This window comes from Oncorhynchus mykiss, chromosome 18 (assembly GCF_013265735.2).
Source record: "Oncorhynchus mykiss isolate Arlee chromosome 18, USDA_OmykA_1.1, whole genome shotgun sequence".
In the NCBI taxonomy this organism is placed as follows: domain Eukaryota; kingdom Metazoa; phylum Chordata; class Actinopteri; order Salmoniformes; family Salmonidae; genus Oncorhynchus; species Oncorhynchus mykiss.
The window spans coordinates 61,468,350-61,495,259 of NC_048582.1; the positions used below are offsets into that span (position 1 = coordinate 61,468,350).

Below are 26,910 nucleotides of genomic sequence, written 5' to 3' on the forward strand. Positions count from 1 at the left end.
TAATCTTTCTGCTGATCACGCTCCAAACAGACCAGCTCACACATTTCTCTCTCTGATGACATCACAGGAGGAAATCGCTATTGACCAAACAGGACACACTTTGCTCTTGTCCTGACGCAAAAACAAGTTCCGCTGTAGAAAGTGATTGTGTCCATTGTTTCTGTACATGACTGAGACACTAGTTCACCAATCAGACAACAGCATGAGACAGCAGCTCACACATGTCTGGTGACCTTACAGCAGATAATCACACATCTGTTGTGACTGAAATCCCTCCATCCCCCTGTATCCCCTCTATCCTTCTCTGTTCTGGGCTGTATCACCTCTATCCTTCTCTGTCCTGGCCTGTATCCCCTCCATCCTCCTCTGTCCTGGCCTCTATCCCCTCTTTCCTCCTCTGTCCTGGCCTGTATCACCTCTATCCTCCTCTGTTCTGGCCTGAATCCCCTCCATCCTCCTCTGTCCTGGCCTGTATCCCCCTCTTTCCTCCTCTGTCCTGGCCTGTATCCCTCTTTCCTCCTCTGTCCTGGCCTGTATCCCTCTATCCTCCTCTGTCCTGGCCTGTATCCCCCTCTTTCCTCCTCTGTCCTGGCCTGTATCACCTCTATCCTCCTCTGTTCTGGCCTGTATCTCCCTCCATCGTCCTCCATAGTATGGAGAGCCTTAACGTTAGCTGATTTATAGAGTTTAGATGTGCTGATTCTACTTAAAGGTTTTAATGGTATGTGGTGCTCAAAAAAAGGTGATGACATCTCCCAAAAAGAGCACAACAACAACAGGAACAAGACATTGGTTGAAATGAGCTTTTGTTAGATTTGGTTCTGAGCGATGAGATTACCTACATACTGATGATGGTGCCCATTGTGTCAAAACAGACTCAACTTACTGTTGGAGGACTTCCTGGCTGCAGGTTGGAGACAGAGGAAGTACTCCTGATTGTCAGAGCAGGGCACGGGCCAAACCACCACATGATTAAAGGAGGACAAACATTTCTCTACTCAGCTTCTTCCATCCTCCCTCCTGGTTTTCATCAATGAGGAAGATATCAGTCAACATATTTATGTGTCCCTGGCGGCTCACACAGACACCGGGCACTAAACCCAGTGCATGAGCTTTCTAGGTCAGGGTTTGAGGAGATTAGAGGAGTGAGGGGGACTGTGATGTGATGTTGACGCATGAACTCTTGGTTTTGATAATGGCTTCACTGATTTTCAGACAGCCTGGCCTGAAGTAGCCTTGCTGGTGCAAATCTGTTATCTTAATTTAATCACTGTTGTTGTAGAGAATGTTATTGAGCAGAAGGAAATGCAAACGTGTAGTTTACTAGACGTTTAAAAAGGCTTCTAATGTAATTTCCACTGAAAAATGTCAGGTTTTATTTGCCCTATTGAAAAATGTATCAACCCCTACAAAAAATGTCCATGAATTATAATTCACAATATAATTGACATTTCCTGTTGCTGCATGATTATTTTCCTGCTGTCAGAAACTGGTCATCTTAATAGCTTGTAGTCTGCTTGCTGTCTGGGATGTTACAGGTCATAACTTTAGTGCCTTTTGAATGATGGTACCACGTACTCTCTGACTCAGCCAGGTCATTCTGGTTGGTTTGAATCCAAAACGTCCTCCCTCACCCAGCCGTCTCAGGTATTCTTAGAAAACGGCATAGACTGGGCTGTATCTTCCCCCGTGGAAAGGTATTCCATATTAGTATTGGGTCTTTTGGATATTGTCTCTATTTTATCTTGAAGTTTAAGTATTGTCTTCCATACGAATGCACTTAGTTAGATACAAAAGGTTGAAAAGGCCTACCATATTTTGAAATGCTGTGACTAAACATAAAGGACATAATATAAAGGAAATTATTTATTTTTAGTAAGGAACAACTCAAACAAATAAAATAATGACTCATAGTTTGTCCCCTTTGACTTCATTTTTAAGTGGTGTTTTGTTCTTGGTAGTTATCATGGTTTATTGTTTCACATAAAATGGAACGTTAAAGGAAAACCCGCAAGCAACTTCAGTCCCCAGAGAATGCTGCAACATTTAGACCACACCACACAGAGTAGATAGTATCATTTTAACGATGACAACGCAGCCTGTGAAGACACGCATGCGCACACACGCTAACACACGCACACACGCTAACACACGCACACACGCTAACACACGCTAACACACGCACTCCACACACACGTATATTGTAATATTGTTGTATTGTGGTATTATACATTTTGTATTGTATGTACAGTTGAAGTCAGAAGTTTACATATACCTCAGCCAAATACATTTGAACTCAGTTTTTCACAATTCCTGACATTTAATCTTAGTAAAAATTCCCTGTCTTAGGTCAGTTAGGATCACCACTTTATTTTAAGAATGTGAAATGTCAGAAAGTTGAGAGGGTGATTTATTTCAGCTATTATTTCTTTCATCACATTCCCAGTGGGTCAGAAATGTACATGCACTCAATTAGTATTTGGTAGCATTGCCTTTACGTTGTTTAAATTGGGTCAAAGGTTTTGGGTAGCCTTCCACAAGCATCCCACAATAAGTTGGGTGAATTTTGACCCATTCCTCCTGACAGAGCTGGTGTAACGGAGTCAGGTTTGTAGGCCTCCTTGCTTGCACATGCGTTTTCAGTTCTAACCACAAATTTTCTATAGGATTGAGGTCAGGGCTTTGTGATGGCCATTCTAATACCTTGACTTTGTTGTCCTTAAGCCATTTTGCCACAACTTTGGAAGTATGCTTGGGGTCATTGTCCAATTGGAAGACCCATTTGCGGCCAAACTTTAACTTCCTGACTGATGTTGCTTCAATATACCTACATAATTTCCATCCTCATGATGCCATCTATTTTGTGAAGTGCACCAGTCCCTCCTGCAGCAAAGCACCCCCACAACATGCTGCCACCCTCGTGCTTCACGGTTGGGATGGTGTGCTTAGGCTTGCAAGCATCTCCCTTTCTCCTCCAAACATAACGATGGTCATTATGGCCAAACAATTCTAATTTTGTTTCATCAGACCAGAGGACATTTCTCCAAAAAGTACGATCTTTCTCCCCATGTGCAGTTCCAAACTGTTTAGCCAGCTTTTTTATGGCAGTTTTGGAGCAGTGGCTTCTTCCTCGCTGAGAGGCCTTTCAGGTTAGGTCGGTATAGGACTCGTTTACTGTGGATATAGATACTTCCTGTTTCCTCTAGCATCTTCACAAGGTCCTTTGCTGTTGTTCTGGGATTGATTTGCACTTTTCGCACCTAAGTATGTTCATCTCTAGGAGACAGAACGGGTCTCCTTCCTGAGTGGTATGATGGCTGCGTGGTCCCATGGTGTTTATACTTGCATACTATTGTTTGTACAGATGAATGTGGAACCTTCAGGCATTTGGAAATTGCTCTCAAGGTTGAACCAGACTTGTGGAGGTCTACAATTAGTTTTCTGAGGTCTTGGCTGATTTCTTTTGATTTTCCCAGGATGTCAAGCAAAGAGGCACTGAGTTTGAAGGTAGTCCTTGAAATACATCCACAGGTACACCTCCAATTGTCTCAAATGATGTCAATTAGCCTATTAGAAGCTTCTGAAGCCATAACATAATTTTCTGGAATTTTCCAAGCTGTGTAACTCTGGGATAGGTGGGATGGTAGCGTCCCACCTGGCCAACATCCAGTGAAAATTCAACTTTGATGAAATCACACATGCAATACACCAAATTAAAGCTACACTTGTTGTTAATCCAGCCAATGTGTCAGATTTCAAAAAAGGCTTTACGGCGAAAGCAAACTATGCTATTATCTGAGGACAGCAACCCCCCCCCCCCCCCCCCCCCCCCCCAAGATATAATTCAAGCCTTACCTTCTTCTGTTGGCACTATATGGGCCAATATGTCCCATAAACATCACAAATTGTCCTTTTGTTCATTTAATTCCGTCAATATAGATACAAAATGTCCATTTATTTGGCGCGCTTGATCCAGAAAAACACCGGTTCCAACTCGCGCAACATGACTACAAAATATCTCTTTGTCCAAACATTTCAAACAACTTTCCTAATACAACTCTAGGTATTTTTTAACATAAATAATCACTAAAATTTAAGACGGGATAAACTGCATTCAATACCGGAGGAAAACAAAGTGTAGCGAGCTTTCAGGTCACGCGACTCTAACAAAGAGTACACTTCTCTCTACCCTCATTCTGAACAGTGCTACTTCTTAATTTCTCTTAAGGACAAACCTCAACCAATTTCTAAAGACTGTGGACATCCAGTGGAAGCTATAGGAACTGCAAGCAAGTCCCTTAGAAATCTGGATTCCCAATGAAAGCCTTGAAAAGAGAGTGACCTCCAAAAAAAATTCTGAATGGTTTGTCCTCGGGGTTTAGCCTGCAAAATAAGTTATGTTATTCTCAGACATCATTCAAACAGTTTTAGAAACTTCAGAGTGTTTTCTATCCAAATCTACTACTAACATGCATAGCTGAGCTTCTGGGTCTGAGTAGCAGGCAGTTTTCATCCGGACGTGAAAATACTGCCCCCTATCCCAAAGACGTTTTAAAGGCACAGTCAACTTAGTGTATGTAAACTTCTGACCCACTGGAATTGTGATACAGTGAATTATACGTGAAATAATCTGTCTGTAAACATTTGTTGGAAAAATTCCTTGTGTCATGCACAAAGTAGATGTCCTAACTGACTTGACAAAACTATAGTTTGTTAACAAGAAATGTGTGGAGTGGTTGGCCGGCAGGGATGTCATTGTCTCATTGCGCTCTTCTCCATAACCCGATTGGATGCATGCAACTTGGTTGGATTTTTTTGTTTAGATTGCCTTTCAGCATGTTAATAACACAATTAAGCAATCTGTGCCTTTCTGGCTGGTAAGATTTCAGCAGCTATCATGTTTTCTGCTCCTCCAGAGGATGGTGAAACTAATGAGCTGCCAACTCTGGATGAGCTCCCCCTTCCCCTTGTAGATACGGACGATGAGTAATGATTGAAGGTTGTTTTCTTTTAACAAGTTGAGGGTAAGGTCATCTAAACCCTTAATATGTTTCCCATTATGTGGAACACTGAGCTGATGAGCCAGTTTAGCATAATTGTTAAACAACAGGGCTTTATATTTTGACTTGATGTCCCAGGGACAGTTAGAAAAACATAGGTCAATCCAACCCAATTGTGTTAAGAAATATGGAAAAAATGGTTAACATTGAGAGATTTATTCACATCTGAAATTTACAGATCCCTTGTGTATGTGTGTGTATTTTTATACTCCCTCCCATTGGTTATAACCTTTTGATCGTAGATTTTAGCTTGATTATGATTTTCTATATTGATGTAGTTAATATAAGTATAACCTTTTATTATGATTTATTATAATGATGTAATTTGATAGAACCTCCTTTTGATAGAAGCTCAAATCTAATGCTTTAAAATGTCAAATGTAATTATTATTATCACACAAGTTCTCTTTGTGCATCTTATCTTTGGTGTCATAAACAATCCTTGGTACCTGCTTGTGTCTGGTGAAGAGATGGGGGGAGGAACATCTGGCAGAATGCCCAGAATATGTTCTTTAAGTTAAGATAGGAGACAGATCTAGTCACATGTAGGAACCGATCCAATTAATCATGTTTATGTAGGTTTAGATAACAGTATATGAAGCTCTATGCCCTTTTGGAGCTCACTTCAGACTGGTACTTATGCATCTCAGTTTGACAGTGAGTGGCGCAGTGGTCTAAGGCACTGCATCGCTAGCTGTGCCACTAGAGATTCTGGGTTTGTGTCCAGGCTCTGTCGCAGCCGGCCGTGACCGGGAGACCCATGGAGCGGCGCACAATTGGCTCAGCGTCGTCTGAGTTAGGGGAGGGTTTGGCCGGCAGGGATGTCCTTGTCCCATCGCACACCAGCAACTCTTGTGGCTGGCTGGGTGCAGTGCATGCTGACATGGTCGCCAGGTGTACGGTGTTTCCTCCGACACATTGGCGTGGCTGGCTTCCGGGTTAAGTGGGCATTGTGTCAAGAAGCAATGCGGCTTGGTTGGGATGTGTTTCGGAGAACGCACAGCTCTTGACCTTCACCTCTCCCGAGTCCGTACAGGAGTTGCAGCGATGAGACAGAACTGTAACTGTCAATTGGATAATGTGAAATTGGGGAGAAAACGGGGTAAAAAAAATATATTTGACTCTGACCTCTCGCTGACAATAAAGAGTGATGATTCATTTAATAATGACTTTGATGAGTGTCCTGTGTAAGAATTTCCACAACATAATTATTGAATATTGTAAGATCTTTTATTGTCCATTTATATACCCTTTTTATTTATCCTATGGTTCTGACTTGGTGTACAGGGAGAACACTGTAAGAATGGCCCATGTACAGCGACTACGTCCGTCCTAGCTTGCTCATTAATGTCTTAATCAAAATGACGTATTGCCTTTTATCCACTTGTTGTCCCCTTATGTCATAGTTTGTTTCTACTCAATTGTCAAAAGAAACCACATTTGTTTAAGAAAGTCAGCCAATTTTTTAAGGCAGTAAAGGAGGCTGAATGAACGTTTTCACTGCCAGACAAGGATCTTCTGATATCCAAAGCTCCGATGATAGTCAGGTGTAGTAGTGTTAAGGTGTTGGGACTGCTGTTGGGACAGCTTTATGTAGGCCCTAACAGTTTTGGGGCACCATTTGTCACTGTTATAGTGCAAATAATGTATTGTTTAGCATTGTGTTGTGTAATAGCTTTGCTGGAATGCATCCCCAATTTTTAAAATGTGTTTTGCCCCACCAAAATGTACATGCTAAAATCGTCACTGCTAATTTGAAAAGGAAAAGTTAAGATTTAGGACTGCAACGCAAACGGCACACTATTCCAGGGTCCATATGGCAGTAGTGCAAAACGTTGAGTGTCAGACGTCGAGCCTCCAGAGAGCATGATGCTGTCATTTGTTGAGCCACCAGAGAGTCTGATGCTGTCAGACATTTGGGCAGCTGGGTCTGTTTGGGTCTGGGCCTTCAGAGCTGAGGATGAGGTTAGATTAGAAAGGCCTGGGGGGGGGGGGGGGGTGTAAAAGATGAAGTACGACTCTGAATCATTCAGCGTTCCTTTGTTTTCATTCTCATTCATTGTTTTCCTTGGTGCTTTAGATACAGTGTGACATCAAACAGACCACAGGAATAGAATGGTGGAATCAGAACTGTAGGAGAAGAGATTAGAAAAGAAGACGAGAGAAAAGAAGATGAGAGAAAAGAAGAGGAGAGGAGAGATAGGAGAGGAGAGAGAGAGGGAGAGAAGAGAAGAGAAGAGAAAGGGATAGAAGAGAAGAAAATAAAAGAAGAGGAGAGAAGAGGAGAGAAAGGGAGAGAAGAGAAGAGGAGAGGAGAGGAGAGATAGGAGAGGAGAGAGAGAGGGAGAGAAGAGAAGAGAAGAGAAAGGGATAGAAGAGAAGAAAATAAAAGAAGAGGAGAGAAGAGGAGAGAAAGGGAGAGAAGAGAAGAGGAGAGGAGAGGAGAGGAGAGGAGAGGAGAGGAGAGGAGAGGAGAGATAGGAGAGGAGAGAGAGAGGGAGAGAAGAGAAGAGAAGAGAAAGAGATAGAAGAGAAGAAAATAAAAGAAGAGGAGAGAAGAGGAGAGAAAGGGAGAGAAGAGAAGAGGAGAGGAGAGGAGAGGAGAGGAGAGGAGAGGAGAGGAGAGGAGAAATAGAAGAGGAGAGTGTGTAGTTTGTTATAGAATAGTTTTAATCAGAACTATAGAAGAGGAGAGTTAGGGGAGAAAGGAGAGAAGAGGAGAGAAGAGGAGATAAAAGGAGAGAAGAGGAGAGTGTGGTTTGTTATATTCACAGCATTTCTACTCCCATCTGAAACATAGTCGGTCTTGAGGTTCTGCTGGAATAGAAGACAACATGTACTATCCTGTGAGGGTGTCCAGTTCTTCAGTTTGTTCATGTTGAATTGATCCTGTATTCTGCTCTCTTCACCCGTCATGTCCTATTGTTTTGGTCGACACATCCTCACGTCTGTGTGATCGTTGGCAGAGCATTGAGGTATTCCTTTAAACACTTAAACCCTTCTGTGATTTCTGGGAAATGTTGTAATTTCTTGTTTGATGTTTGCTTGTGAAAATGTGAAATCCATGGAAAAGGGAAAAGGCTTGTCACATTGAAGGGAAATACACTGAATGAACAAAACATTAGGAACACCGGCTCTTTCCATGACAAAAACTGGCCAGGTGAATCCAGGTGAAAGTATGATCCATTATTGATGTCAGTTGTTAATTAAATCCACTTCAGCCAGTGTAAATGAAGGGGAGGAGACAGGTTAAAGAAAGATGTTTGTCTTGAGACCAATCTTTTGTCTTGCCCATTCACCCTTTGAATGACATAGATGCTCCATCCATGGCTCTGCCTTTGAACGGGGTTGTGTCAAGCATCGATTTGTGTCAAGAACTACCATGCTGCTGGGTTTTTCACACTCAACAGTTTCCCATGTGTATCAGAATGGTTCACCAACCAAAGGACACCAACCAACTTGACAAGCTGAAATCTACATCACCAGACAGGTGATGCTTTAGCAATGACTTTAACTAATGCGACAAACAGTAATGAAACCAGACTAGCAGAGGTTGTTGTGTTGACACCACAACAGCAGCATCGGTCTGCTCTGCTAAAATTAGGAGGCAGCTAGGGTAATATCCATTTAATGGCTTTCCCTGACTGTATAGAAGACTGTATGATGTGGCTTTAAGCAGCTGTTCAGGCCTGCCCTGCTCATAACGCAAAGTACAGCCACCAACTCTTTCACACATGCACAGTGCCTTGCAAAAGCATTCATCCCACTTGCCATTTTTCAATATTTTGTTGCATTACAACCTGTCATTTAAATTGATTTGATTTGGATTTGGATTTCATGTAATGGACACAAAACAATCCAAATTGGTGACGTGAAATTAAAAAGAGAACTTTCAAAAAATAAATAAAAACTTGAAATGGAAAAGTGTTACGTGCATAGGTATTTACCCCATTTGCTATGAAGCCCCTAAATAAGATCTGGTGCAACCAATTACCTTCAGAAGTCATGTAATTAGTTAAATAAAGTCCACCTGTGTGCATTCTAAGTGTCATGTGATCTCAGTATATATTCACCTGTTCTGAAAGGCTCCAGAGTCTGCAACACCACTAAGCAAGGGCCACCACCAAGCAAGGGCCACCACCAAGAAAGCGGCACCATGAAGACTAAGGAGCTCTCCAAACAGGTCAGCTGGAGCAGTTTTGCCTTGAAGAATGGGCAAAAATCCCAGTGTCTAGATATATAGACTAGATCTATAGATACTATATGCCAAGCATATAGAGACCTATCCCAAGAGACATGCAGCTATAATTGCTGCGAAAGGTGGTTATAGTTATGAATAGTGAACAGTTATGCACGCTCAAGTTTTCAGTTTTTTTGCGTTATTTCTTGTTTGTCTCACAATTCAAAATATTTTGCATCTTCAATGTGGTAGGCATGTTGTGTAAATCAAATGATACAAACCCCCCCCCAAAAATCACATTTAATTCCAGGTTGTAAGGCAACAAAATGGAGGTGAATACTTTTGCAAGACGCTGTACACACAGACACGGACTCTTTCTCTCTCACACATATTCACACACACACAATCAGCTGTTTTTAGTTGGCCTTGCAGATATTTAATGGGGACATTAAAAGCAGACAAAGCAAATACTTGATCCCGTCGTGAATTCAATGATGAGAAAGTGCTACGTTTGTATCAAGGAGTCAGTTCTCACTGTGAGGAGTTCCTACAGGTGCCTGAGAAATCTCGTGAAATCTAATTCATTATATGTCCATGTTGCTGACTTTGTAGCTTCAATGGGTTCCAGATACAACATTTGCAGCCTGCCAAGTTCATAAGTAATACTGCTCTTGCGTCTTTGGTCTTTTCTGGCTTTCACTGGTGATTGTCTTGCGGAAAGTGGAAGAATGGACAGTCATAAGGTTCCTCCTAACTACCTCATAACGTATACAATTTCCTATGTGGTGTTATGGTGGCAAAGTTCACTGTATAAACTTTAGAGTCACTTCTAGAAATCTTATCAGCATGGATAAGGTTTCTCCTTAGAATACTACACGACTACACGCTTGCATTCTCAGACGTGGTCATCATTGCTGTCACTCAGATGGACAACAGTTACCTACAGAAACAGAGCTATTCAGGAAGTACTTTAGACAAGGGTTAAGCTGTGTTCCCAGGCTTGGATATTGGTGAGTTTGAGGCCTTAAAGAGATACTTCAGGATTTTGGCAACGAGGCCTTTTATCTACTTCTCCAGAGTCAGATGAAATGGTGGATACCATTTTTATGCCCCTATGTCCAGTATGAAGTTTTGCAAGTCAATGCTAACTAGCGTTATGTGCAATGACTGGAAGTCTATGGGTATCCGCTAATATGCTAGCAGATACCATAGACTTCCAGTCATTATGCTAATGCTAGGTAGCAATTGCACAAGTGCTTGTCAGCCACTTCCTTCAAACTGCACACAGAGATATAAAAATGGTATTCACCAGTTCATCTGACTCTGGGGACGTAGATAAAAAGCCTCATTGCCAAAATCCAGAAGTATCCCTTTAACTGAGAATGCGGAAGTTGTGAAGACAGAGGTATGATAAGTCCATTGTGGTTGTATGTCTTAGTTATGGTACATTGTTGCTTTACTTCCCCACAACACAATTGGAATTGATCTATTGCATTATCATTGCATCAGACAGAGTTGATTAGTTCACATCCTAAGATAAGACACCAGCTTTCACAGTAACAATGAACTAATCAGCATCACATATGGCCGCCATGAGGCCTTGGCGAGACAATCAGCCACAACAACAACACACTTAGACAATACACACATCAGAACCTTTTCACTGTGCTGTTTTCTTGGATGTTTGCTTGGATTCGGGAATGCTATGTTGATTCCTATTCAATTTGGTGCAGGCTTGAAGCCCTGGGTTACTTTCAAGAGGACAACTTGTTCTGGGCAGTCATCTTTGTGATGTTTTATCATCTGCATGCAGTTCTAGCTCTTTGGACGTAACTCTCCATAGCCCTTCCAGGAACTTTTTGAAACAGTATGTACTCACTAGTCTCTCGTGAGTCGTGACAGAAGAGCTGGCCAGATCACACACAATATTTGGTTCTGGTTTGCCGAGATTATACAATACCTTACTTTTATTTATATGAACATGTACTCAACAGAAATCACTTTGCAAGGGGTCAGGCTAAATCTTCTGAAGCTGGTAACCATTGACATTCACACACATCCACAATAACAACAATTGCTCCCCGGGCGTCGATTAAGTCAGCCCCCCGCACCTTTCTGATTCAGAGGGGTTGGGTTAAATGTGGAAGACACATTCAGTTGTGCAGCTGTCTAGGTATTCCCCTTTCCTTCCATGTTTCTTTCCTCATAATATTACACATTCACACAAACACCCACAACACAGCATTCAACTATTTTATCGACTGTCATGATGCTAACATGTGTTGAATTTTTGCAGGACACTCGGTCAGTGCTCTGGACTCTGGACGGACTTCAACTTCAATGTTGATTTATCCCACTGAGCTTCCAATTCCTTATCAGTTCAATCCCAAAGGCTCAGATAAGGAGCAGTGTGTGTATTGGAGGAAAATATCTCGTAACAGAGGTTAACATTTAAATAGGGACTCTGGCCACCGGGCAAGATTTGGTTCTGGGTGTCGAGATCAGAAGAAAAAATGTTAGTTTATCCAGTTCCCTGGTTCAAAGTGCTAATTTCTGTGTCAAAGTCTGGATCCTTGAGCCGTTGCTCCTCTTAGTCTCATAGTCTTTTTTAAAACGTATTTTCTGTGGGCTTCATTTCTGTTATTGAGATAGGACAGTGAAGATGCGACAACAAAGATAGCAAGGCAGTGGGTTGGATTCGAACCCATGCCGAATCTGGTAGCCTAGGCCAGTTCTTCTCAAACCTCTCCTCGGGGACCCCTAGACGTTTCACAATTTTGTTATAGCCCTTACTAGCTGACGTGATTCACCTAGTCAAGTACATGTTGATTAGTTGACAAGTTGAATCAAGTGTGCTAGCTCTGGAATAGATCAAATACATGGACGTCTGGGGGTCCCCAAAGAGAGGTTTGAGAACCACTGGCCTATGCAGGCCACTACGTATCATAGTCCTCCTCCAGGTCCATATGGCTGAGACTGTGGGAGGTGACGTAGACAGATTTATTCTTCTTGTGGTTCTTCTGCTGCTGTCTAGGGCCCTGAGCCCCGGCAAGAGAGAGGTAAGAGGCGATGCTGTTCCTGACTCCATAGCTCACCATGGTGTCCCTGTTCTGCTGCCCCTGGGGAGCCCCTGCACTGATCAGATCTTTCCTTTTGATTGAGAGAGAGAGAGAGAGAGAGAGAGAGAGAGAGAGAGAGAGAGAGCGAGAGAGAGAGAGAGAGAGTGAGAGAGAGATGATTAAAACGTGTTTGAGCCAATCATCATCAGGATGCAGAGTCACATCTGTCAAGTGTTCCCGCAAGCCAAGTTTTCCATTGGCCAAGTCAAAAGCAGGACTACAATTTCATTGGATCATTGGAGAGATCTGAGAGCAACAATGATGATAGACTCTAAACTACTGAACTATGAGTCCGTACCTGTCTACTTTCTTCCAGTCGAAGTTATTGCGGCGCATCACTACAGGGGGTGGCTGAGTGGTGGTGTCGAGGAGGTTGGCGGTCCCACACAGACACGGGCCAGTGAGAACACAGCACAGCCCATCTGCAGAGTCTAGGAGATCAGAGATGGACTGTGTTAGACACAGACATATAGACCTCCCCCGTGTTATACACAGACATATAGACATGCCCCGTGTTAGACACAGACATATAGACAGTCCCCCATGTTAGGCACAGACATATAGACAGTCCCCCATGTTAGACACAGACATATAGACAGTCCCCCATGTTAGACACAGACATATAGACAGTCCCCCATGTTAGACACAGACATATAGACAGTCCCCCATGTTAGACATATAGACAGTCCTCTGTGTTAGACACAGACATATAGACATCCCCCGTGTTAGACACAGACATATAGACATGCCCCATGTTAGACACATACATATAGACTGTCTCCCATGTTAGACATATAGACATCCCCCGTGTTAGACACAGACGTATAGACAGTCCCCCATGTTAGACACAGACATATAGACAGTCCCCCATGTTAGACATATACAGTGCCTTGCGAAAGTATTCGGCACCCTTGAACTTTGCGACCTTTTGCCACATTTCAGGCTTCAAACATAAAGATATAAAACTGTATTCTTTTGTGAAGAATCAACAACAAGTGGGACACAATCATGAAGTGGAACGACATTTATTGGATATTTCAAACTTTTTTAACCATTCAAAAACTGAAAAATTGGGCGTGCAAAATTATTCAGCCCCCTTACTTTCAGTGCAGCAAACTCTCTCCAGAAGTTCAGTGAGGATCTCTGAATGATCCAATGTTGACCTAAATGACTAATGATGATAAATACAATCCACCTGTGTGTAATCAAGTCTCCGTATAAATGCACCTGCACTGTGATAGTCTCAGAGGTCCGTTAAAAGTGCAGAGAGCATCATGAAGAACAAGGAACACACCAGGCATGTCCGAGATACTGTTGTGAAGAAGTTTAAAGCCGGATTTGGATACAAAAAGATTTCCCAAGCTTTAAACATCCCAAGGAGCACTGTGCAAGTGATAATATTGAAATGGAAGGAGTATCAGACCACTGCAAATCTACCAAGACCTGGCCGTCCCTCTAAACGTTCAGCTCATACAAGGAGAAGACTGATCAGAGATGCAGCCAAGAGGCCCATGATCACTCTGGATGAACTGCAGAGATCTACAGCTGAGGTGGGAGACTCTGTCCATAGGACAACAATCAGTCGTATATTGCACAAATCTGGCCTTTATGGAAGAGTGGCAAGAAGAAAGCCATTTCTTAAAGATATCCATAAAAAGTGTTGTTTAAAGTTTGCCACAAGCCACCTGGGAGACACACCAAACATGTGGAAGAAGGTGCTCTGGTCAGATGAAACCAAAATTGAACTTTTTGGCAACAATGCAAAACGTTATGTTTGGCGTAAAAGCAACACAGCTGAACACACGATCCCCACTGTCAAACATGGTGGTGGCAGCATCATGGTTTGGGCCTGCTTTTCTTCAGCAGGGACAGGGAAGATGGTTAAAATTGATGGGAAGATGGATGGAGCCAAATACAGGACCATTCTGGAAGAAAACCTGATGGAGTCTGCAAAAGACCTGAGACTGGGACGGAGATTTGTCTTCCAACAAGACAATGATCCAAAACATAAAGCAAAATCTACAATGGAATGGTTCAAAAATAAACATATCCAGGTGTTAGAATGGCCAAGTCAAAGTCCAGACCTGAATCCAATCGAGAATCTGTGGAAAGAACTGAAAACTGCTGTTCACAAATGCTCTCCATCCAACCTCACTGAGCTTGAGCTGTTTTGCAAGGAGGAATGGGAAAAAAAATTCAGTCTCTCGATGTGCAAAACTGATAGAGACATACCCCAAGCGACTTACAGCTATAATCACAGCAAAAGGTGGCTCTACAAAGTATTAACTTAAGGGGGCTGAATAATTTTGCACGCCCAATTTTTCAGTTTTGGATTTGTTAAAAGTTTGAAATATCCAATAAATGTCGTTCCACTTCATGATTGTGTCCCACTTGTTGTTGATTCTTCACAAAAAAATACAGTTTTATATCTTTATGTTTGAAGCCTGAAATGTGGCAAAAGGTTGCAAAGTTCAAGGGGGCCGAATACTTTCGCAAGGCACTGTAGACAGTCCTCTGTGTTAGACACAGACATATAGACATCCCCCGTGTTAGACACAGACATATAGACAGTCCCCCATGTTAGACATATAGACAGTCCTCTGTGTTAGCCACAGACATATAGACATCCCCGTGTTAGACACAGACACATAGACATCCCCCGTGTTAGACACAGACATATAGACATCCCCCGTGTTAGACACAGACATATAGACATCCTCCGTGTTAGACACAGACATATAGACAGTCTCCCATGTTATACATATAGACCTCCCCGTGTTAGACACAGACATATAGACATCCCCATGTTAGACACAGACATATAGACCTCCCCCGTGTTAGACAGACATATAGACATCCCCATGTTAGACACAGACATATAGACATCCTCCGTGTTAGACACAGACATATAGACAGTCCCCCATGTTAGACATATAGACAGTCCTCTGTGTTAGACACAGACATATAGACATCCCCCATGTTAGACACAGACATATAGACATCCCCCGTGTTAGACACAGACATATAGACTGTCTCCCATGTTAGACATATAGACATCCCCCGTGTTAGACACAGACATATAGACATCCCCCGTGTTAGACACAGACATATAGACATCCCCCGTGTTAGACACAGACATATAGACATCCCCCATGTTAGACACAGACATATAGACATCCTCCGTGTTAGACAGACATATAGACAGTCCCCCATGTTAGACATATAGACAGTCCTCTGTGTTAGCCACAGACATATAGACATCCCCCGTGTTAGACACAGACATATAGACATCCCCCGTGTTAGACACAGACATATAGACATCCCCCATGTTAGACACAGACAGATAGACATCCCCCGTGTTAGACACAGACATATAGACATCCCCCGTGTTAGACACAGACATATAGACTGTCTCCCATGTTAGACATATAGACATCCCCCGTGTTAGACACAGACATATAGACATCCCCCGTGTTAGACACAGACATATAGACATCCCCCGTGTTAGACATAGACATCCCCCGTGTTAGACACAGACATATAGACATCCCCCATGTTAGACACAGACATATAGACATCCTCCGTGTTAGACAGACATATAGACAGTCCCCCATGTTAGACATATAGACAGTCCTCTGTGTTAGCCACAGACATATAGACATCCCCCATGTTAGACACAGACATATAGACTGTCTCCCATGTTAGACATATAGACATCCCCCGTGTTAGACACAGACATATAGACTGTCTCCCATGTTAGACATATAGACATCCCCCGTGTTAGACACAGACATATAGACATCCCCCGTGTTAGACACAGACATATAGACATCCCCCGTGTTAGACATAGACATCCCCCGTGTTAGACACAGACATATAGACATCCCCCATGTTAGACACAGACATATAGACATCCTCCGTGTTAGACAGACATATAGACAGTCCCCCATGTTAGACATATAGACAGTCCTCTGTGTTAGCCACAGACATATAGACATCCCCCATGTTAGACACAGACATATAGACTGTCTCCCATGTTAGACATATAGACATCCCCCGTGTTAGACACAGACATATAGACATCCCCTGTGTTAGACACAGACAGATACACATTTCCATACGCTATGTACTGAAAAATAAGCATATGTGCTCACAAACGCTTGTGCGATGAACATAACCACACGCGAACGCACACACACGCACACAATCACACACATCTGCCTTTGAAAACATTCATGTTACAGTCAATATGAAAGACCTAGCCTCAGTAAAAATATGTCCACGTGGTCATCAGCAACAAACCCATCCCTTCCTTTCTTGTTCTTAATGTGTACTCTTGGCCAAAGCACAACGGAACGTGGCAAGCATCTGATAAGAAGAAATATATTTAAAAATGCTTGAGGTTATTTTCAGTGTGTCTGTGTCTGTTTTAGACTCACCACAGTAGTGGTTGACCATCTCTTCCAGGCACTGGAAGGTCAGGCGAGGAGAGATATAGTACCAGCCGTTGTTCTCCAAGCGATAGATTTTATAGTGCTTGATGGATCTGTGCTTTACAGACATGGAGTAGACACCTGCACGTACAATATACAGATGTAATATCTTATTTTGAGCTAGTTTGCTACAGCAGGAAATAATACTGCAGCAACAGGAAATGGGAATTATTACGTAGGGGTTGGTTGTCTAAAATGTCAAAGTGGAAATGACAAACTTCAGAAGCCTTTTTAAATCTCAAACATACTACAATGTTTGAACATTCTCCTGCAACAGGGTGATACAATGAAGATCCTACATCTGTAGGCCTAAATAGATCCTCATAGATACCCATCTACTATCATCCTACTGACCTCCTAACTTGGTAGGGCTTTAAAAAGTCACAGACTCACCTCTCTGCTGTGTGCTCTCTCTGATCATGAAGGATCCCACTCTGTTTACAGGGAGGCGAAGTAGTTCCTCCGCCTTCTGCCTCGCCACTCCCTCAAACAACCATCTTAGAACATACATTTATATACTATTATATTATAGTATATAATATTATTATATTATATTAAGATGTGATAGTCTTTCTGGTTAGACCTAATTTATTCTTTAATTCTATTGACACTTACAAAACATTTTAGTCTCTATATGAATATTTGTAGACTGAATGTTAAGCAGTGGGAGACAACCATGCTTACCCATGGTAGACTTTGGCAACATAGTTATTAGGGATGTAGTTCTCCCTTCCTGATTGGCCAGACCGGACTCTCCACCAGTTACCTTCCCTAAAGAATGCACACAAATTAAAAGGGGAACTGTGACTGAAAAAAATCTGAAATTGTAGTTCCCCATATTGTATTAAAGCTGCAAGACAGTAATGCTATGCATCTAATTTCCCCCAATGTGTTCATTCTCTATTGTGCCTGTTATTGCTTGCACAGTTTTGTATTGTAATGTTGCATAGCTTTGTATTGTATTTTGGTTTGCAATGTGGCTTGCGGGAGTTTTTGTGTGTCGTCCTGTGTCATCTCGATATCTACAGTATGTCTATAACACAGGAGGCTGCTAAGGGGAGAATGGCTCATAATAATGTCCGGAACGGAGCAAATGGAATGGCATCAAACACCTCAAAACCATGTATGTGATACCAGTCCACCTATTCTACTCCAGTTATTACCACTAGACTGTTCTACCCAATTAAGGTGCCACCAAGCTCCTGTGGTCTGTAACTGTGCATCTATCAATTTCTGCTCTAGGAAGTGGTTAGTACATACAGTACATCTTTAAAAGTGCTTTCCTCACCATCTTAAATAAGCATGCCCCTTTCAAAAAATGTAGAACTAAGAAAAGATATAGACCTTGATCCACTCCAGACTTGACTGCCCTTGACCAGCACAAAAACACCCTGTGGAGTACTGCACTAGCATCGAATAGTCCCCGCGATATGCAACTTTTCATGGAAGTCAGGAACCAATACACACAGTCAGTTAGGAAAGCAAAGGCTAGCTTTTTCAAACAGAAATTTGCATCCTACAACACTAATTCCACAGGTTTTTGGGACACTGTAAAGTCCATGGAGAGTAAGAGCACCTCCTGCCCACTGCACTGAGGCTAGGCCAGATTTTGCAGCTCTTTCAGAACATCAGCTGACTGGATTTGGGAGAAGGAGAAATGGGGACGGCTTGGGGGAGTTGCTGTGGGGGGTGCAGTGCTGTTGACCGGGGTAGGGGTAGCCAGGTTGAAAGCATGGCCAGCCGTAGAAAAATGCTTATTGAAATTCTCAATTATAGTGGATTTATCGGTGGTGACAGTGTTTCCTATCCTCAGTGCAGTGGGCAGCTGGAAGGAGGACTTCTTATTCTCCATGGACTTCACAGTGTCCCAGAACTTTTTTGAGTTTGTCTTCCAGGAAGCAGATTTCTGCTTGAAAAGGCTAGCCTTGGCTTTTCTATCTCTCTGTGTATATTGGTTTCTGACTTCCCTGAACAGCTGCATATCACGGGGGCTGTTCGATGCTAATGCAGAACGCCATAGGATGTTTTTGTGTTGGTTAAGGGCAGTCAGGTCTGGAGAGAACCAAGGGCTATATCTGTTCCTGGTTCTAAATTTCTTGAATGGGGCATGCTTACTTAAGATGGTGAGGAAGGCATTTAAAAAAAATAACCAGGCATCCTCTACTGACGGGATGAGGTCAATATCCTTCCAGGATACCCGGGCCAGATCAATTAGAAAGGCCTGCTCGCTGAAGTGTTTTTCAGGGAGCGTTTGACAGTGATGAGTGAGACCCATTACGGATGCAGGCAATGAGGCAGTGATCGCTGAGATCTTGGTTGAAAACAGCAGAGGTGTATTTAGAGGGCAAGTTGGTTAGGATGATATCTATGAGGATGCCCGTGTTTACGGCTTTGGGGTGGTACCTGGTAGGTTCATTGATAATTTGTGTGAGATTGAGGGCATCAAGTAGGATGGCTGGGGTGTTAAGCATGTTCCAGTTTAGGTCGCCTCGCAGGACGAGCTCTGAAGATAGATGGGGGGCAATCAGTTCACATATGGTGTCCAGAGTACAGCTGGGGGCAGAGCGTGGTCTATAGCAGGCGGTAACAGTGAGAGACTTGTTTTTAGAGAGGTGGATTTTTATACTGGGTACTTCTGGTCCTTCTTTAGACACTGTTAACTAACCTCCAAACGAGCTTCAATGCCATACAACACTCCTTCCGTGGCCTCCAACTGCTCTTAAATGCTAGTAAACCAAAGTGCATGCTCTTCAACTGATCGCTGCCCACACCCGCCCGACCGACTAGCATCACTATTCTGGACGGTTCTGAATATGTGGACAACTATAAATACCTAGTTGTCTGGCTAGACTGTAAACTCTCCTTCCAGACTCACATTAAGCATCTCCAATCCAAAGTTGAAAATAGAATCGGCTTCCTATTTCGCAACAAAGCCTCCTTCACTCATGCTGCCAAACATACCCTCGTAAAACTGACTACCCTACCGATCCTTGACTTCGTCGATGTCATTTACAAAATAGCCCCAAACACAATACTCAGCAAATTGGATGCAGTCTATCACAGTGCCATCCATTTTGTCACCAAAGCCCCATATACTACCCACCACTGCGACCTGTATGCTCTCGTTGGCTGGTCCTCTCTACATATTAGTCGCCAAACCCATTGGCTCCAGGTCAACTATAAGTCTTTGCTAGGTACAGCTCACTGGTCACCGTAGCAACACCCACCCATAGCAAGCGCTCCAGCAGGTATATTTCACTGGTCATCACCAAAGCCAACACACCCTTTGGCTGCCTTTCCTTCCAGTTCTCTGCTGCCATTGACTGGAACGAATTTCAAAAATCACTGAAGTTGGAGACTTATTTCTCCTTCACTAACTTAAAGCGTCAGCTGTCAGAGCAGTTTACCGATCGCTGCAGCTGTACACAGCCCATCTGTAAATAGCCCATCCAACCACCTACCTCTTCCCCATATTTGTTTTTGTTTTTCTGCTGTTTTGCACACCGGTACTTCTACTTGCACATCCTCATCTGCACATATATCACTCCAGTGTAAATTGCTAAATTGTAATTACTTCAACTATTGGCCTATTTATTGCCTTACCTCCTTAATTCATTTGCACACACTGTATACAGATTTTTCTATTGTGTTATTGACTGTACATTTGTTTATCCCACGTGTAACTTTGTGTTGTTGTTTTTGCTGCTTTGCTTTGCTTTATCTTGGCCAGGTCGCTGTTGTAAATGAGAACTTGTGCATGTGCAGACCACGTGTTTATACAGTAATTGCTCTCACAGACAGACAAAGCATTGACTGTACTTACTGAGACAAGACCCTCAGCTTCTCTCCCATCCTGAAGATCGGCTCACTGATGTCTGGAAAAGGATAGTCATGGAGAACAACAAGTGTGTCGTCTTCTCCTGCTCAGCAACCACCAATGTTACACAGTTAGATAGACATCAACATTAGCACAGGTGACATTTAGTGATGCATTTCCTGACATGAGGGAAATGATTGTCTTTTACTTCTAATTGACTTCCAAGTGAACGATATCAAACGTATACACTTTGGTAAAGGTATGTCGACTGAAATCCAAGTACTGTAGTGTAATCATCATATCTGTTGAAGCCTCATCACATTACATTTACAAACTACAGTATGATATAGCAAATAATGACTTTAAGTCTTACCCTTTAGTGCGCTGTCATGGCAGTTTGTATTTCTTTCGTTGCTATTTTCCCCACCCCTCATCACATTCCCCATAGTGGCACTCCAATGGGGTCAAGCTCTGAGGACACACAGACAGATGACCTACAGTAGCTATTCATCAAGTCATATCGACTCGCATACTTCCTACTATTGCTGGCCAGCGAAGCGATTGTGCCTGTGTGTGTGTGTGTGTGTGTACGTTTTGTAACTTCCTACTAACGGCCACAGTCCTATCTCGACCAGGACACACACAGTAAATGGAGAAGTTGAGGACAGGCTCTCTATCAAGCACAACTTTCCACCCTACCCTTTCTTTCCTCTTTCTAACTTGTGTCACAAAATGTGTTGACTAATTTGAAGGTCAACCTGAGTGGCTATACTGTGTAGCTAACATGTTTTTAACTTCACCCATAACCCAATGTGTTGGTGAAATCTGATTAAATACTTAGCTTCACGTTATGGAGTGGCTTCCGTAGTAAACTGGAGTAGCAGGGATAGACATTAAGGGCTGCCCTATTGCTTGAGCAGTCACACGTTGAGCCTGCTCTGAGGTTGCCCCATTGGGAAGGTTTTTATTTTTACTGATAACATCCAAAATGCTAAGGATTCTAGTAGTCAGGTCCCCCCCCCCCCCCCTCTCCTTCTGAACACCCCAAAATAAATATACGCCCTATTAAATAATAGGCCCTATTAGTAAAACTATAGTAACCAATAGTCCCTGTGTTGAGAAGAGAACATAGGAAACAGAGACACCGTGGAAACAATCGGAAGATAATATACTACATTACCAAAAGTATGTGTACACCTGCTAGTTGAACATGTAAATCGAAAATCACGGGCATTAAGATACTATAACAGCCTCCACTCTTCTGGGAAGGCTTTTCACAAGATGTTGGAACATTGCTGCGGGGACTTGCTTCCATTCAGCCACAAGAGCATTACTGAGGTTGGGTACTGATGTTGGGCGATTAGGCCTGGCTCGCAGTCTGCGTTCCAATTCATCCTAAAGGTGTTCGATGGGGTTGAGGTCAGGGTTTTGTGCAGGCTAGTCAAGTTCTTCCACACCGATCTCGACAAACCATTTCTGTATGGACCTCGCTTTGGGCACGGGGGCATTGTTATGCTGAAACAGGAATGCTGAAACTGTTTCCACAAAGTTGGAAGCACAGAATTGTCTAGAATGTCATTGTATGGTGTAGCGTTAAGATTTCCCTTCACTGGAATTAAGGGGCCTAGCCCGAACCCTGAAAAACAGCTCCAGACCATTATTCCTCCTCCACCAAATGTACAGTTGTCACTATGGATTTGGGCAGGTAGCGTTCTCCTGGTATCTGCCAAACCCAGATTTGTCCGTCAGACTGCCAGATTGTGAAATGAGATTCATCACTCCAGAGAACGTGTTTCCACTGCTCCAGAGTCCAATGGTGGCGAGCTTTACACTACTCCAGCCGACCTTTGGCATTGTGCATTGTGATCTTAGGCTTGTGTGCGGCTGCTCAGTTTTGGAAACCCATTTCAGGAAGCTCCCGACCAGCATTTATTGTGCTGACGTTGCTTCCAGAGGCAGTTTGGAACTTGTGGTGAGTGTTGCAACCGAGGAAAGACTATTTTTGTTTTACACACTACGCATTCGTCTGCCCCGAAAGGTGGCATTCTATGACGGTGCCACAATGAAAGTCACTGAGCTCTTTAGTAGTGTTTGGAGATTGAATGGCTGTGTGCTCAATTTTATACACCTGTCAGCAACAGGTGTGGCTGAAATAGCCGAAGGGGTGTCCACATACTTTTGTATATATAATGTATCTTGGTTAACTTGGATGATATGATAGCAAGTTATTCTCATGCTGTGCATCAATGCTATTTATATTCAGAGTTAAAAAGTATATTTGACCATATGTGTCCAGCAGTTATTGTCAGAAATAATTTATGTCTAAATTACCACCCAATTGTCATACTTGAGTAATAGAAAATGACTACTACTTGAGTAAAAGTCTAAAAGTATTTGGTTTTAAAAATACACTACCGTTCAAAAGTTTGGGGTCACTTAGAAATGTCCTTATTTTTTAAAGAAAAGCACATTTTTTTTTGTCCATTAAAATAACATAAAATTGATCAGAAATACAGTGTAGACATTGTTAAGAAGAGTTTCAGAAGAAAGTTCTTTGTTTCTCTTTGTTTTTGATATTTTAACCTGCGTGTCGTGATCGCGTTTGGTGTGGGGGGACAAAATGAATGTATGCACGATGGTGCACACACACAGCCGGTTTGGGTTCTGTGTTAAGAAGGACAGTTTTATTGCTTCTTTAATCAGGACGAAAGTTTTCAGCTGTGCTAACATAATTGCAAAAGGGTTTTCTAATGATCAAATAGCCTTTTAAAATGCCAAACTCGGATTATCTAACATGACATGCCATTGGAACACTCGAGTGATGGTTGCTGATAATGGGCCTCTGAATACCATAAAAAATCTGCCATTTCCAGGTACAATAGTTGCAAGTTCATATCTCCGAGCTGACAAGGTACAAATCTGTCGTTCTGCCCCTGAACAGGCAGTTAACCCACTGTTCCTAGGCCGTCATTGAAAATAAGAATTTGTTTACAACATTAACAATGTCTACACTGTATTTCTGATCAATTTGATGTTATTTTAATGGACAAGTCGTCAGGCTTTCTTTCAAAAACAAGGACATGTCTAAGTCACCCCAAACTTGTGAATGGTAGTGTAAGAATCAAAAGTAATTCCTTATATTCCTTATTAAGCAAACCAGATGGGACCATTTTCTTGTTTTTTTTAAATGTACGGATAGCCAAGGGCAAGCTCCATCCATGTTAAGTGAGTCCGCCAGATCAGAGGCAGTAGGGATGACCAGGGATGTTCTCTTGATATGTGTGTTAATTTGAATGTTTCCTGTCCTGCTAAGCATTCAAAATGTAACGAGTACTTTTGGGTATCAGCGAAAATGTATGTACAGTGGGGCAAAAAATATTTAGTCAGCCACCAATTGTGCAAGTTCTCCCACTTAAGAAGATTTATATTGATAACAAGTTCAAACAGGTGCCATTAATACAGGTAACGAGTGGAGGACAGAGGATCCTCTTAAAGAAGAAGTTACAGGTCTGTGTGAGCCAGAAATCTTGCTTGTTTGTAGGTGACCAAATACTTATTTTCCACCATAATTTGCAAATAAATTCATAAAAAATCCTACAATGTGATTTTCAGGATTTTTTTTCTCATTTTGTCTGTCATAGTTGAAGTATTCCTATGATGAAAATTACAGGCCTCTCTCATATATTTTTAAGTGGGAGAACTTGCACAATTGGTGGCTGACTAAATACTTTCTTGCCCCACTGTATGTACAATTGTCTTCAGCAATGTAGTGGAGTAAAAGTAGTCAAAAATATAAATACTCAAGTAAAGTACAGATACCCCAAAAGACTACTTAAGTAGTACTTTCAGGTATTTTTACTTACGTACTTTACATGACTGTAAATTACCTTTTAAAATGTGTGTTGTTACTACTACAGCATATATTTTAAGCACAGATATGTAGGCTTAGTACACTTTTACCATACATATACTGCAATAAATGCGTGACATAGCCTGAATAACTCACCTAGCTTCTTCTGAGTCCTGTGGAGTCGTCAGGCCTGGAGGACCAGTAGCAGGGGGCTCCTGAGTCCTGTGGAGTCGTCAGGCTTGGAGGACCAGTAGCAGGGGGATCCTGAGTCCTGTGGAGTCGTCAGGCTTGGAGGACCAGTAGCAGGGGGATCCTGAGTCCTGTGGAGTCGTCAGGCTTGGAGGACCAGTAGCAGGGGGATCCTGAGTCCTGTGGAGTCGTCAGGCTTGGAGGACCAGTAGCAGGGGGATCCTGAGTCCTGTGGAGTCGTCAGGCTTGGAGGACCAGTAGCAGGGGGATCCTGAGTCCTGTGGAGTCATCAGGCTTGGAGGACCAGTAGCAGGGGGATCCTGAGTCCTGTGGAGTCGTCAGGCTTGGAGGACCAGTAGCAGGGGGATCCTGAGTCCTGTGGAGTCGTCAGGCTTGGAGGACCAGTAGCAGGGGGATCCTGAGTCCTGTGGAGTCGTCAGGCTTGGAGGACCAGTAGCAGGGGGATCCTGAGTCCTGTGGAGTCGTCAGGCTTGGAGGACCAGTAGCAGGGGATCCTTGTTGAACATGGTCTTTGGCTCTGTGTGTTGGAGATAAGCCAGAGGGAGCATGTCAGCTACACTGATATACTGTTACTATTCATGGACAGAGTTTCACAGTTCACACCCTCAGCTGATGCACTGTCACAGTGAGGCAAGAGCACTTCCTCTGGCCACCCACACACACACCCACACACACACACACACACACATACACGCACACGACACTGGTTGGGCTCACACACATTGACCGTGTTCCAAAGCATAAAATATGTGATGCATTGTGGGTAAATTGTGAAACAGAGCAAAAGACCTATGAGAATGTTTGAGTTCACAGACAAGAACTAAGAGAACGTACTAACTAAAAGTAGATGCTGGTTTTACATGTTGCATTTAAATATTTTTTCAGTATATGTTGTGTTGAACCCTTTCATCCTTTGTAATCAGTATTATCACTCTCTCTTTCTCATATTCTACATAAGGCTTCTGTGCTGGCTAGTGTGCCCCACGGAAGCAACCAGTCACCACCTTCTACGCGTGGTCGAGCTGCAGACTCATATAAGAATCTATTGAGCCAAGTAATTTTTCTCAATAGCACTGTGGTTAATGGTTAGCTGCACCAAGCTTTATTCAAAATAGCAATGTGGTTAAATGGCTAGCTGCTACAAGCTATTTTTCCAAATAGCACTGTGGTTAAATGGCTAGCTGCTACAAGCTATTTTTCCAAATAGCACTGTGGTTAAATGGCTAGCTGCTGCAAGCTATTTTTCAAAATAGCACTATAGTTCTCCAGTCCACAATAAAGAGTTTTCTACCTCTTTCTACCTCTGATGGTTTTAATAACAATCTGTGGATCTGCCCTTCCCTCCTAGACTGTCATTTTACCAGTCCAACAGGCCTGTTGTAGATTAAACTGTAGGATGGAGAGAGTTTATTAGACAGTGTGTCACAGATTAACGGTACCCACAAATAAGAGGTCTGCTCTTTGGATGTGTAACACGTAACATGTGTTTGTGTGTGAAGTAGTCACGTGCACATTTCTCTGTGTAGATCAAAAAAAGTTTGAAAATGATCAATGAGTGGATATTCTCACTGCTCTGGAGAAAGTGTTTTTTTTTTTTTTTTTTTACCCCAGTAACCGTTTATGATTAAATATGGTGCCTTGTTTTTGCCAAAAATAGTATCAATGTGAAACTCATGTGAAGTTTTAGCTTTTAACAGAGGTATATCGATGCGATCTACATGAAGTAGGCCTAAATAATATGTATCTATAGTTCACAGACACAACACTTGGATCTGTCCATTTGAAACATCAGGTCTTGCTCTGTTGACACCTTCCTGACTTTTTATTGGAGGACAGATGGTCAGTACATTTCTATTGAGCCTTTTGTCTATAGTTATGTCAAAGATGGCGCATAGTCTCTGAAAGTACACTGAGCTTCATTTGACTTTATAACTCGTCATTATCTAAGATCGTGGATTTCAGGAAGTTTTGGAAGTTATTTTGGAACTTGATATACTTGTATTGCCTCGAGGGAGAGGAGAGATTCACTATTGCATAGAGCAGAAGTTGGAAGGTATTGGTTTGATGCTGGTCGAGTGTGGGACTGCAGCACTCTCTATCTGGTTTCCCCGGCATGTGTGAGGACTGAGGTTAGAGACACTAATGATATATGAACAGACCACAGACTTTAAGGTCTTACAA

The 26,910-nt window shown here is 42.6% G+C and overlaps 1 protein-coding gene and 1 long non-coding RNA gene across 2 annotated transcripts; one reads left to right on the plus strand and one right to left on the minus strand.

The window, feature by feature from the left end:
* The first annotated feature begins 9,164 nt into the window (after nt 1-9,164).
* LOC118941199 lies at nt 9,165-26,383 on the plus strand. Its single transcript, XR_005037531.1, has 2 exons — nt 9,165-9,243; nt 24,680-26,383. It is a non-coding gene; the product is annotated as an uncharacterized LOC118941199 (long non-coding RNA).
* On the minus strand, nt 10,679-24,964 carry LOC110496657 (src-like-adapter). Its single transcript, XM_021572676.2, has 8 exons — nt 24,676-24,964; nt 21,043-21,140; nt 20,676-20,772; nt 17,537-17,623; nt 17,246-17,349; nt 16,799-16,933; nt 12,658-12,790; nt 10,679-12,390 (listed from the first exon to the last, which is right to left on the minus strand). Exons 2-8 carry the CDS (start codon nt 21,113-21,115, stop codon nt 12,177-12,179), a joined length of 843 nt encoding a protein of 280 aa, XP_021428351.2. The 5' UTR covers nt 21,116-21,140; nt 24,676-24,964; the 3' UTR covers nt 10,679-12,176.
* Nucleotides 26,384-26,910: the final 527 nt, after the last annotated feature.